Here is a 14046-nt window from a genome sequence, read left to right on the forward strand (position 1 = left end):
GGCTGCAGCCTAAGGCTGTACAAAATTTTACTGACGCCTGACTAGGGGAGCCAAATCACAGTGCTGTAGCCTGTGCACAAACCTTCCTGCTGCTTTGTAAGCAGCCTGAATTTTAAGGGAACTTACTGATACTGGAGAAAGGAAGAAAGTTCAATTGTCCTCTAAATGTTTGCTGAAAATGAACTGACAAAAGAAAGATTAATAAGAGAAAAGGCAAACAAAATTTACTTAAAGTGCAGTGGGATATCATAGCAGGGTGATTACCCAGATAACTCAATGAGATCCAGTTGTTCATATTTCCTCTCTAGTGAAGAGGGAATTGGAAAGTGTAGACAACGTGGAGAGAAGACGAGAATGGAAGCGCATCCTCAAAAGAATAGGTAATAGCCTGTCTGGGTAAAGCATCAACTTCCAAACTCTTCTATTTTTGATTCCTGTTTTGTGTTAATCTTCCCTGATATAAAATTTCCCAGGAAGAATTTTCTTGATCATTGATTTCCTTCTGGAGAATCTGCTTTTAAGCAGATAAGGGATATTTAGGAAAAGTCTTTTGTGCATTTGCTGCTTTCTAAATGCCTTTGTTTTCACATAATCATAATACCAACGCAGCACAGTTTGAGATGTATTTTCTGGATTCCTTTACTTGCAATCCACCTGCCAGAATCCTTCCAGAGATGCAGGTACAGACTGATAGAGTAGTTGACCCCTGAACAATGTGGAGGTTGTGCACTGACCTGGTGAAGTGAGTGAGTTGACCAGTTGAAAACCTGTGTATAACTTTTGCATCCCTAACTTAAGTATTAGTAGCTTACTTTTGACTAAAGCCTTAGTGATGAATAAATAGTTGATATATTATATGCTCTACTCTTCTAATAAAGTATACTAAAGAAAAAATGTTATCAATAAGATCGTAAAAATAGAAAATGTATTTATTACTTATTAAGTGCTTGCTCACAGGTGACACACACAGAAGAAAATCTAAGTGGATCTGCAAATTTCAAGCTGAAGTTATGCAAGGGTTAACTGTACCAGCATGAATGTAGCAGTCCCCTTCTGTAATCTAGGGCTTTGCCCTTGCTGTACCTCTGCTCACTTCCAATGGCCATATATATATATATACACACACATATATCTTATGTTCTTTATGATCTTGGGCAGAGAACTCAGCCTGCATGCATTGCTGGCCTGGAATGTTTATCTCTTAGGAAAGTTCTGTGGTTTCACTGTGTCCTCCAGAATCCATCTGTGGTAAAGATAATTCTAGTGTAAATGTATTGCCTGTTGGGGCCTATTGGGATGTGTTTAGGTCAGGAGGGTGGAGCCCTCTAGTGGAATACATTAATGCCAGTATAAACAGGGATTATGGGTCTAGGATCTCACTCTCTCTTCTTCTTGTCTGTCATGTTAAGACATGGCCTTCCCTCCTTTTAAGAACTCAAGAATTCAGGCATCTTCTTGAAAGCAGAGAAAGCTGACATTAACCTGCCCATGCCTTGATCTTACATTTCTCATTCTCTAGAAGTGTGAGAAAATAATTTCTGTTTTTTTATGAATTACACAGTGACAAAGAATCTGTTAGAGCAGCTTGAAAAAGAACAAGAGAGAGAGCTCATAATCAGTGAGGACAGGATCAGTGTATGTCAGGCCTCTCAGCCCAAGCTAAGCCATCATATACCCTGTGACCTGCACGTATACATCCAGATCACCTGAAGCAACTGAAGATCCACAAAAGAAGTGAAAATAGCCTTAACTGATGACATTCCACTATTGTAATTTGTTTCTGCCCCACCCTAACAGATCAATGTACTTTGTAATCTCTCCACCCTTAAGAAGGTTCTTTATAATTCTCCCCACCCTTGAGAATGTACTTTGTGAGATCCACTCGCTGCCCCCAAAACATTGCTCTTCACTCGACCACCTATCCCAAAACCTATAAGAACTAATGATAATCCACCACCCTTGCTGACTCTCTTTTCGGACTCAGCCCGCCTGTGCCCAGGTGATTGCAAGAGGTAAAAGTCCAATCCTTTTCAAGTTGGACGCTGAGCTTGGTGAGGTGTGTCTTAAAAGACCATTAGTCCGTTCCACCTTTCCTGAAGAATGAGGATGGTAAGGGATATGAAGCTTCCACTGAATACTAAGAGCCTGAAAAACTGCTTGGGTGATTTGACTAGTAAAGGCTGGTCTGTTATCGAACTGTATAGAGGTGATAAGGCCAAACTGAGGAAGTATGTCTGACAAAAGGGAAGAAATGACCACGGTGACCTTCTCAGACCCTGTGGGAAAGGCCTCTACCCATCCAGTGAAAGTCTACCTCGACCAAGAGGTATTTTAGTTTCCTGACTCGAGGCATGTGAGTAAACTCAATTGCCAGTCCTGGGAATAAACTCAATTTGCCAGTCCTGGCGGGGGCAAATCTCAAGCTTGATGTGTAGGGAAGGGAGGGGGCCTGAACAATCCCTGAGAAGTAGTAGAATAACAGATGGCACACTGAGAAGTGATTTCCTTAAGGATAGATTTCCACGATGGAAAGGAGATGAGAGGTTTTAAGAGGCGGGTAGTGGCTGTAACCTATATGGAAGAGGCTATGAAATGGCGATAGACTAGAATGGGCCTGTGAGAGTGGAAGGAGATATTTTCCTTGGTCCAGGAACCACTTGCCTTGTGTGGGAGAGATTGATAGGTGGAAGTTTCAGTGGGAGAGTAGGTGGGAGTGACCGACGAGAAGGAAAAACTGGCCGTGAGGGACAGAAGTTGGAATGCTAGCTGCTTCTTTAGCTACCTTACCAGTACAAGCGCTGCTCTGAGCGATGGGATCTGATGCTTTTTTATGGACCTTGCAGTGATGACTCCAGCTTCCTTTGGAAGTAAAGCAGCCTTGAGAAGGGTTTTTTTATTAAAGAGGCATTAATGATGGAGGACCTTTGCATAGGGAGGAACCTTTCAGCCCATAAAACAGCATGCTGGTCCAGGATATGGGGTCAGTATAAATATTGATGCGTAGTTCCTAAGTTCCAGAACAAAGCTGTGTCCATTGGACAGCCAGCCTAATCCCTCCTCTTCCTCCTGGAAGTCTCAAGTAGTGTCCGCTACTTCCCTCAAACTCACTCATATTTCTGAAGAACAGTAATAACCCTTATGAGCCTAATACCTCCCTTCATTCTGTTAGGTCTGTTTGTCCTTACCCTAGTTTTTGCAACAAGTTTTACGAAGTCATCCACACTACTTGGACTGAGCCACAAAAACTAGTCATCCCTACTATCTTCTGTCTAGTCATACTCCTATTCTCCATTCTCAACTACCTACAAATGCCCTACTCTTGTTTACACTGCCGTTTACAGTGTTCCTTCAAGCCATCACAGCTGATATCTCTTGGTGCTATCCCCAAAGTGCCACCCTTAACTCCCTTTTAGAGTGGATAGATGATCTTTGCTGGCAGGGGATCCTCCAATACTTTCACCCTGATGAAGTTCTATTCTTTGCTTTTATATTCACTCTTAATCTCATTCCCATTCTCTTGCCACCCTCTACATCTCCCCAGCTATCTCCACCACACCATCAACCTTACCCATTCTCTCCTAGCCGTTTCTAATCCCTCCTTAGCAAACAGAGTCTGGCTTTGCATTTCCCTTTCTTCCAGTGCCTACACAGCTGTCCCTGCCTTACATGCAGACTGGACAACATCTGCTGTTTCCTTACACCTCCGAACTTCCTTTAATAGCCCTCACCTTTACCCTCCTGAAGAACTCATTTACTTTCTAGATAGGTCCAGGAAGACCTCCCCAGACATTTCACATCAGCAAGCTGCCACCCTCCTCCACACCTTAAAAAACCTTTCTCCTTATCAACTCTACTCCCCACATATTTGGACCTCTCACAACACAAACTACTATTCCTGTGGGCGCTCCTTTATGTATCTCTCGGCAAAGACCCACTGGAATTCCCCTGGGTTACCTTTCACCTTCTCAATGTTCCTTTACTCTTCCTCTCCAAAGCCCATCTACACATATCACTGAAACAATGGAGCCTTCCAGCTCCATATTACAGATAAGCCCTCTATCAATACAGGCAAACTTAAAACATTAGCAGTAATTATTGCTTAGGAAGACACTTACCCTGTATTTCACTGTATTTCACTCCATCCTTGGCTACCATCCCCTTGCTTGTCAGACTCTCCTCCCAGGCCCTCTTCTTGTTTACTTATACCCAGCCCTGAAAATAACAGTGAAAGTTTGCTAGCAGATACTCAACGTTTTCTCATACACCATGAAAATTGAACCTCCCCCTCTATGCAGTTACCTCATCAGTCCCCATTACAACCTCTGATGGCTACCACGCTAGCTGGATTCCCAGGGGTCTGGGTACAAGATACCCCTTTCAGCACTCCTTCTCATCTTTTTACTTTGCATCTCCAGTTTTGCCTCACATAAGGTCTCTTCTTCCTCTGTGGATCCTCTACCTACATGTGCCTACCTGCTAATTGGACTGGCACGTGCACATTAGTTTTCCTTACTGCCAAATTCAATTTGCAAATGGTACCAAAGAGCTCCCAGTTCCCCTCATGACTGACATGACAAAAAAGGGTTATTCCACAAATTACTTTGCTTGTCGGTTAGGACTTTCTACCTCCACTGTTGCTCTTACTGGAATAGCAGGCATTTCAACCTCTGTCACAACCTTCTGTAGCCTCTCTAATGACTTCTCTGCTAGCATCACAGACATATTACAAACTCTATCAGTTCTCCAGGCCCAAGTTGATTCTTTAACCGCAGCTGTCCTCCAAAACCGCCGAGGCCTTGACTTACTCACTGCTGAAAAAGGAGGACTGTGTATATTCTTAAATGAAGTGTTGTTGTTACCTAAACCAATCTGGTCTGGTGTATGACAAAATAAAAAAACTCAAGGATAGAGCCCCAAAACTTGCTACCAAGCCAGTAATTATGCTGAACCCCTTGGGCACTCTCTAATTGAATGTCCTGGGTCCTCCCAATTCTTAGTCCTTTAATATCTATTTTTCTCCTTCTCTTATTTGGATCTTGTATCTTCTGTTTAGTTTCTCAGTTCATCCAAAACTGTATCCAGGCCATTTTTTTTTTGAGACGGAGTCTCGCTGCGTCGCCCAAGCTGGAGTGCAGTGGCCGGATCTCAGCTCACTGCAATCTCCGCCTCCCGGTTTACGCCATTCTCCTGCCTCAGCCTCCGAGTAGCTGGGACTACAGGCGCCCGCCACCTCGCCCGGCTAGTTTTTGTACTTTTTAGTAGAGACGGGGTTTCACCATGTTAGCCAGGATGGTCTCGATCTCCTGAACTTGTGATCCGCCCGCCTCGGCCTCCCAAAGTGCTGGGATTACAGGCTTGAGCCACCGCGCCCGGCCCATCATCAACCATTCTGTAGGATAAAAGTTTCTTCTAACAATCCCACAATATCACCCCTTACCACAAAATCTTCCTTCAGCTTAATCTCTTCCATTTTAGGTTTCCACGCTGCCCTTAATCCTGCTCAAAGCAGCCTGAGAAACATCACCCATTATCTCTCCATACCACCCCCAAAATTTTTCACCACCCCAACACTTCACCACTATTTTGTTTTATTTTTCTTATTAATATAAGAAGACAGGAATGTCAGGCCTCTGACCAAACTAAGCCATCATATCCCCTGTGACCTGCACATATATATCGAGATCACCTGAAGCAACTGAAGATCCACAAAAGAAGTGAAAATAGCCTTAACTGATGACATTCCACCATTGTAATTTGTTTCTACCCCACCCTAACTGATCAATGTACTTTGTAATCTCTCCACCCTTAAGAAAATTATTTGTAATTCTCCCCACCCTTGAGAGTATACTTTGTGAGATCCACCCTTGCCCACAAAACATTGTTCCTAATTTGACCACCTATCTCAAAACCTGTAAGAACTAATGATAATCCACCACTCTTTGCTGGCTCTCTTTTTGGACTCAGCCAGCCTGCACCCAGGTGATTAAAAGGTTTATTGCTTACACAAAGCCTGTTTGGTGGTCTCTTCACATGGACGTGAGTGAAAAGTGTATACATACTCCAGCTTCCTCATCTCTCAGGTGGAACAGCCCAGAGGAATTTAGTCCATGTTTCCACATGTGGTTGATCTTCAGTTCTCCTGAGTCAGGTGGGTTGTTGATGTGTCTTTTAGCATTCATCTTCTGTTCCCTTCCTCACTTTCCTCCTTTCCTCCCAGTGTAAATTTGCTGCCTAAACAGGAATCCTCATTGCTGGTGGAGCCAAACTAAGTACTAAAAATAATAATAATAATAATCTTTTGTATGAGTGATATTTCTCATCTGAATTCTAATAATTTATTTTTTTTGACATGTAGGAATATTCAGGAAGCGCTTAAATTTCTTGTTTGTTTTGTTTTGTTTTTACCAATCTATTTTTCATTGAATTTGTGAAGTGATTTTGTTTTTCTGTGTGTTGAAACCAAAAATTAAGTTGTAAGCCACAAACCAGGTGAATGGACTTCTTTTTTGGCAGAGAGAACTTCAGAGAAATCTGAAAAACTAGGTTATGCCATGACTGGCAGGTAGATTTAGATGTGCCTCATTATGTTCTCCTCCCTTTGGAGTTCAGACACAACTGACCAGCATTATCATCACAACAGAGATCTTTGGACTGACAAAACAGACTCTTCGTAGCAATAAGATACCTTACTCCAACATGACAGATAATAGGCCCTGAAAAAAATCAAAATATTTTACCCTAAAAATATTTCTTTGACCTAGTCTGAAGTGGCCCTGCAAAGCTGCCTGTTGTCGGGAAAATTTGCATTCTGCAGAGAATCTCCTCCCCTTACTAAGTGTTTCCCAAAGCATCTGACATTTTTTTTCTAAGGTCTGATAAGCCCCTCCTCCTACTTGTCTGCTACCCATAGGATTCATCTACATGACAAGAACTTTGGCTTCCACGCCCCTTATCTAAACTCAAGCACTTCTTTATGATAAATTCAATTCTTAGGCAGAGCTTACTCTTTCAGTCAGTTGCCAATCAGAAACTTTGAATCCACCTGTGACCAGGAAGCCCCTGCTTCAAGATATCCCACCTTTCCAGGACAAACTGATGTATATCTTATGTATATTGATTTGTGTCTTTGCATTTGTGTAATTTCTGCATCTCCCTAAAATGTGTAAAACTAATGTGTAATTCAACCACCTTGGGCACATGTTTGCAGGACCTCCTAAGGTTGTGTCACAGGCCATAAGCCTTATCTTTGGCAAATAGACCTATAAATTGAGACCTGTCTCAGATACTGTTTTGTTTACCCTGGGTCATCAAATTAAAAAATCCTCTGAAACTATATACATATCCAAAAGTCTACAGTAGAGACAGTGCAGTGAGCACACCTTAACAGCTAAAACTCACAAGTTAGAGGACTCACAAGTTGACTAAGTCTTAGATTTTGTCCGGCTCTCTTGTTTCATAAAAATACTTTGTTATTTTTTAAATTTTACTTCAGATAAGGACGATTTTGGGGAATATTGTCACATGTGTCTGTGTGAAGAGAGTCCACCAAACAGCTTTGTGTGAGTAACAAGCTGTTTATTCACCTGGGTGCAGGTGGGCTGAGTCTGAAAAAGGAGTCAGCAGGGGTGGTGGGATTATCATTAGTTCTTACAGGTTTGGGATAGCCATATAAAGTACATTCTTAAGGGTGGGGGAGAATATTATAAAGTACCTTCTTAAGGGCAGGGGAGACTATATCCTATCAGTTAGGGTGGGAAGGAACAATCACAGTGGTGGAATGTCATCAGTTAAGGCTATTTTCACTTCTTTTGTGGTGATTCAGTTGCTTCAGGCCATCTGGATGTACACATGCAGGTCACAGGGGATATGATGGATTAGTTTGGATTCAGAGGTCTGAAAAATATATATAATTTGGTGGAATGAATACTGTCCCCATCCCAAAAGATGTCCATGTCCTCGTCTCTGGAACCCAAGTTCTATAGAGTTATAAAGAAATTATCTTAGGCAGATGGAGAGGAAAAGGGGTCCTTGGGAAGGTTTTGTTTCTTTTAAAGCAACTCCAAAAATATTTCTTTTCTAGTAGGAAAGTCCTGACTCTTAGAGTCAGGCTGGCAAGCTTTGATGTGCAAAAAGGCCATGAGAAACTAGGTTCACCCAAACATGGCAATTCCCACCTTCTTCTTCCTTGCCCCCACATGTGATTGGCAACATGGCTGCCCCTACATATCCCCATGTGCGTAGAACATTATGGTGCCCTACATTTGCATATTAAATGGCTAGGATGGGAGGGCTAGTTTTTTCTCAGGTTACGTGAATGACATGCCTGGTTAAACCAATCCCCTGAGCCCTATGCAAATCAGACACCACCTCCTTCAGCCTCCTCCTATAAGCAGCCACTTTTCCACTGCTCATGGAGTTTTCTCCATCCCCATCCCTCTGTCTCTGTATGGGGGAGCTATTTAGCTGTTTTCTTCTTCCTTCCTTCTTGTGTATTAAACTTTTCTCTCCTTAAAACCACTCCACGTATTTCCATGGCGTTTTATCTAAAGCAGTGTGAGACCAAGAACCCTTGGTCTCACGAGGCCTCACAGGGGCCTCATTTTAACTTACATAAATATCCCTTTTTGCCTCTCTTGTTTCTTATAGAGTTGCCCAATAAGAAGTCTTCCCATAAGATTTGGAAGTCAGAAAAGGATGACTCAATATTCTCCATTGGTACCTAAGACAGACACAGGGACAGAGATGAGGACTGGAGAAACACCTGGAACGATGCTGTAGGAAGCTGAGAGCATCAATACCCCACCCCTAAGCTTCAGACAGGACTGAGGACCACATGGTTAAACAGCCCATACTTCAGGGGCACATGCATTCTGTTTTCTGAGGGAGCAACAGAGAATCCTGCTTCTAATATCAGCTTTCATGACTACTGTATCCTTGGCTTTGAAAAGTTGTAGTGTGAAAATGAATCTTAGGAATTGGGTCATTCTTGTCATACCCAACAGAGCCAAGAAACCAGAGGGGAAAGGAACTCAGGGTACAAAATATTGTTTCTAGAATGCAATTAAAATAGGCCCCCTTATCCCATGGAACTAATGTTTATGTTTTTTTGAATAAACATAGAAATTGACACCCCCAGTCTTAAAACTCAGGATAATTACATCTGTCTTACCTGAGGGTTTTTTTTTTTTTTTCTTCTGCCAGTAAACCAATGAACAGGCCTCCCAGATACTATCAAAGAGCTGAAACTTACATATCACTGAATTGGGACAGTGAGACATCAGACCCCTTGCCCATTATGATTACCTAACTGACCTCCTGCTTCCTATTGACCAAATTATCGTCCTTACCCCTCGCCAATTCCTGTTTTCCCACGTTTCTTCCCTGCTATATAAACCCTAATTTTAGTTGGTCAGGGAGATACATTTGCGAATGGTGCCCCATCTCCTTGAGTGCGGCACCTGATTAAAGCCTGTTCATTGGCGGTACTTGTTGTCTTAGTGATTGACTTTCTGTGTGGTGAGCAGCAGGATCTATACCGAATCCCTGGTATTTCAGAAACAAAATTCTCTGCAAGCTTCACTGCTTTGGCTTCTTGTAACCTGAAATCAAATTGATCCATAACATCTGAGATAGCTTGTTATTATTCTAGGTTTCAATTTGTCCACCACTGCTTACCAGCCTGAGCTTGCCAGCTCCCAAGCCTTACTAGTGCCAATGAACTTTCCCCAAGAGCCATAGGTAATATTTTCCCTTTTTCATAAAAAGGTAACTTTCTCTTCATTCTTCCAATACATTAAAGACCACTGAGTTTTCCTGTATGCCCCACTTGGCAAATATTTCTTTGCAAATAAAACATTAAATTTAGAGATTTATCTGTACATTTTATTTAGACTTTAGTAGTTTAATTCTCTTTATTAAGACAATTTCAATTTCAGGTTAGAATATCTATAGTGGCTTCTTCTGTGTTATATGAATTCCAACTGAAGCCATAAACTAGACTCTTCAGGTGTCATGATCTCTGTCTTTATTAAATCAGCAGAGGCCTTGCTATGTCTGTGTAGTTGGGGCTGAGAAAGAGAAAAGAATTCAGGTGCAGAGGTGACTTCATATCCTCCTCTACCAACACCATCAGAGTGTGGCTGCATCTGAGGAACAGTCTCAGCCCAAGGAGGCATCAGGAGGAGCACCTGGGGCAGCCCAGCCTCACACATCTGCTTCCCTGGGGTTTATGTTCGGCTGTGTAACACTGTGGGAGGGTAACTGCTATACTGTTGACAGTAATAAGTTGCAAAATCTTCAGGCTGCAGGCTGCTGATGGTGAGAGTGAATTCTGTGCCAGATCCACTGCCACTGAACCTTGATGGGACCCCACTTTCCAAAGTGGATGCAGCATAGATCAGGAGCTTAGGGGCTTTCCCTGGTTTCTGCTGATACCAGGCTAAATTACTATAAATGTTCTGACTTGCCTGGCAAGTGATGGTGACTCTGTCTCCTACAGATGCAGACAGAGAGGATGGAGACTGAGACATCTGGATGTCACATCTGGCACCTGAGATTGGAAACATAAAAACAAATGTCCACACAATTATTCATGTTGTCACAGAATTTCCCTGAATAGCAAAGCAGTAGTGAGCACACTGAGCTAAGTCAACTGCTAGTGTCTCCTTCCTTACCTGGGAGCCAGAGCAGCAGGAGCCCCAGGAGCTGAGCGGGGACCCTCATGTCCATGCTGTGTCCTGACTGGGACTGACTCCTGCACAAAGTGTGACCAGCCTATTAAGAAGTCTTCAGGGCAGGAGGATGTGCACTGGGAACATGCAAATGAGCAGGGATGGGGCAGTCTGGGCACAGCTGCAGGGCTGGCTCATGTCAGTAACTGAACACCAGCTCAGTGTCCCCAGGTGTCCCAGGTAAGACCAGGTAGCACAAATTTGTCCACAGAGAATGTGTTTCTACTAGGGACTATTTTGTTATGAGAAATATTTTATGGTTTATTTTTGACAATTTGAAATATTCCTCAGGAGTCTATGGAGCAGTGTATTTCATTGGTGTGTGGGGATTATTTAGGAGAATATAGTAGTTTGTAGGAAACCCATGGTAAAATGTTAGATGGTACAATTCTCAAGTCTTCAAAAGACTCATATGATTCTGGTTAGGGAAGGGGGTATTTGTCATATACATGCAACATTTCTCTGAGTTTAATATTGTTCCTATGTAAAAAAATTAAAAATAAAATTTTTTGACATGATGCTACATGTATTTGTAAGTATTAGGTAATGATGTTATGCCATTGTTCTTACCAGTATGAGATCAGACAATTTACTACAGAAGCAGAGATGATACCATGTTTTCTCAACGCACGCAGCACTCACAGATCCACCATTATCAAGAGGTGCAGGTCTCTGTAATACTCATAGACTAAATGAGCTGCACCTTATTCTTGTTTTGGGCACCTTCATAGTCTACCTTCTTTTCTGCCATTGAGTATTATTTCCCAAAATTCATCTCTCTTAGTGAAGGTAACCGCTGAATGAAGCAGGTCCCTCCCATGCACCATTAATACCACTTTTCTTTTTTACTTTTTATCAGTGAGTGGGGACATGATCCTGACCCAGACAACAGTCTCCTTGATAACATCTTCAGGAAGGAGACATCCAATCTTGTATCAAGCAATTGCCTATGTACATGGAGAAATCAGTTGGATCCAGAGGTAATTGGACAGGGATTTGCACTTGATATATCTCACATCTCTAATGTGCCCAAAATGTCCCAGCCTGGCTCAGTAGCAGTGGCATCAGTGGGCTACAGCCTAGGCTGTACAAAATTTTACTGATGCCTGACTAGGGGAGCCAAACCACAGTGCTGTAGCCTGTGCACAAACCTTCCTGCTGCTTTGTAAGCAGCCTGAATTTTAAGGGAACTTGCTTATATTGGGAGAAAGCAAGAAAGTTCCATTTGTCCTTTAATGTTTGCTGAAAATAAACTGACAAAAGGAAGATTAATAAGAGAAAAGGAAAACAAAATTCATTTGAAGTGTAGTAGGATATCATAGCAGGGTGATTACCCAGGTAACTCAATGAGATCTAGTTGTTTATATTTCTTTCTAGGGAAGAGGGAATTGTGAAGTGTAGGCAACCTGGAGAGAATAGATGAGAACAGAAGTGTGTCCTCAAAAGAACAGATAAAAGCTTGTCTGGATAAAGCATCAACTTCCAGTCTCTTCTATTTTAGATTCTTCTTTGATATTAATCTTCCCTGATATAAAGATTCTCAGAAGAATTTTCGTGACAATTCGCTTCCTTCTGGAGATTCTTCTTTAGGCAGATAAGGGATGTTTAGGAAAAGCCGTTTAGTGCATTTGCTGCTTTCTAAATGCCTTTGGCTTTACATAATCATCATACCAATGCAGCACAGTTTGAGATGCTATGTACCGGATTGCTTTACTTGCAACCCACCTGCCAAGATGCTGTTCAAGAGAGATACAGCTACAGACTGAAAGGGCAGTTGACCCCTGAACAATGTGGAAGTTGGAGTACTGAGCACAGGTGTAGTTGAAAACCTGTGTAGAACTTTTGCATTTCTAAGTTGAGTACTAATAGCTTACTTTTGATTGCTAGCCATAGTGATAAAATAAACAGTTGATAAACAATTTTTTAAAGTTATTTATATCATATAGTCTATTATTCCAATAAAGTATGCTAAAGAAAAAATGTTATTAAGAAAACTATGAAAATGAGAAAATATATTTTCTATGTATTAAGTGCTTGCTCATAGGTGACACACACAGAAGAAAATATAAGTGGATCTGCAAATTTCAAACCCAAGTTATTCAAGGGTTAACTGTACCAGGATGAATGTAGGAGTCCCCATCTGTAGTCTAGGGCTTTCCCTTTGCTGTACCTCTGCTCACTTCCATGGCAATATACATGTCTTACGTTCTTTATGGTCTTGGGCAGAGAATGCTGCCTGCATGCTTTGCAGAACAAATGGGCTGGAATGGGTGTCTCTTAATGTAGCAGGACAAGCCGCAGAGAAAACTCCTCAGACATTGAGTTAAAGAAGGAAGGGGTTTATTCGGCCGGGGGCATCAGCAAGACTTCTGTCTCAAGACCCAAGGTCCCCAAGTGAGCAATTCTTGTCCCTTTAAGGGCTGACAACTCTAAGCGGGGTGCATGTGAGAGGGTCGTGATTGGTTGAGCAAGCAGGGGATATGTGACTGGGGGCTGCATGCACCGGTAATTAGATTGCAACAAAACAAGATGGGGATTTTCACAGTGCATTTCCATACAATGTCTGTAATCTAGAGATAACAGAACCAGTTAGGTCAGGGATCGATCTTTAACTACCAGGGCCAGGGTGCCGTGCTGGGCTGTCTGCCTGTGGATTTCATTTCTGCCTTTTAGTGTTTACTTCTTCTTTCTTTGGAGGCAGAAATTGGGCATAAGACGATATGAGGGGTGGTCTCCTCCCTTATTAGGAAAGTTCTGTGGTTTCACTGTGTCCTCCAGAATCCATCTGTTGTAAAGCTAATTCTCAGTGTAATGGTATTGCCATATGGGGCCTATTGGGATGTGTTTAGGTCATCAGGGTGGAGCCCTCTAGTGGAATACATGAATACTACTATAAACAGGGATTATAGGGCTAGGATCTGTCTCTCTCTCTGCTGCTCCTCTGTGATGTTAAGACACGACCTTCCTTCCTTTGAAGGACCCAAAACTCCAGGTATCATCTTGAAAGCAAAGAAAGCAGACCTTAACCTGCCCATGCCTTGATCTTAAATTTCCCATTCTCCAGACGTGCGAGAAAATAAATATGTGCCTCCTTATGAATTACACAGTGACAAGGAATCTGTTATAGCGCAGCTTGAAAGAGAACAAGAGAGACAGCTCATAATCAGTGAGGACGGATGAGGTGTATACATACCCCAGCTTCCTCATCTCTCAGGTGGAACAGCCCAGAGGAATTTAGTCCATGTTTCCACAAGTGGTTGATCTTCAGTTATCCTGAGTCAGGTGGGTTGTTGATGTGTCTTTTACCATTCATTTT

General features: G+C 42.3%; 1 gene segment (V, D, J or C); it reads right to left on the reverse strand.

Annotated features, from left to right (window-relative positions):
• Nucleotides 1-27: 27 nt before the first annotated feature.
• On the reverse strand, nt 28-10819 carry LOC117087686. The segment is given in 4 exon segments: nt 28-131; nt 2435-2460; nt 10270-10549; nt 10674-10819. Coding segments are annotated over 4 exon segments (465 nt in total).
• Between the last annotated feature and the right edge of the window lie 3227 nt (nt 10820-14046).

The sequence above is a fragment of the Trachypithecus francoisi genome, unplaced genomic scaffold, assembly GCF_009764315.1.
Source record: "Trachypithecus francoisi isolate TF-2019V2 unplaced genomic scaffold, Tfra_2.0 Contig00680, whole genome shotgun sequence".
Taxonomy (NCBI): domain Eukaryota; kingdom Metazoa; phylum Chordata; class Mammalia; order Primates; family Cercopithecidae; genus Trachypithecus; species Trachypithecus francoisi.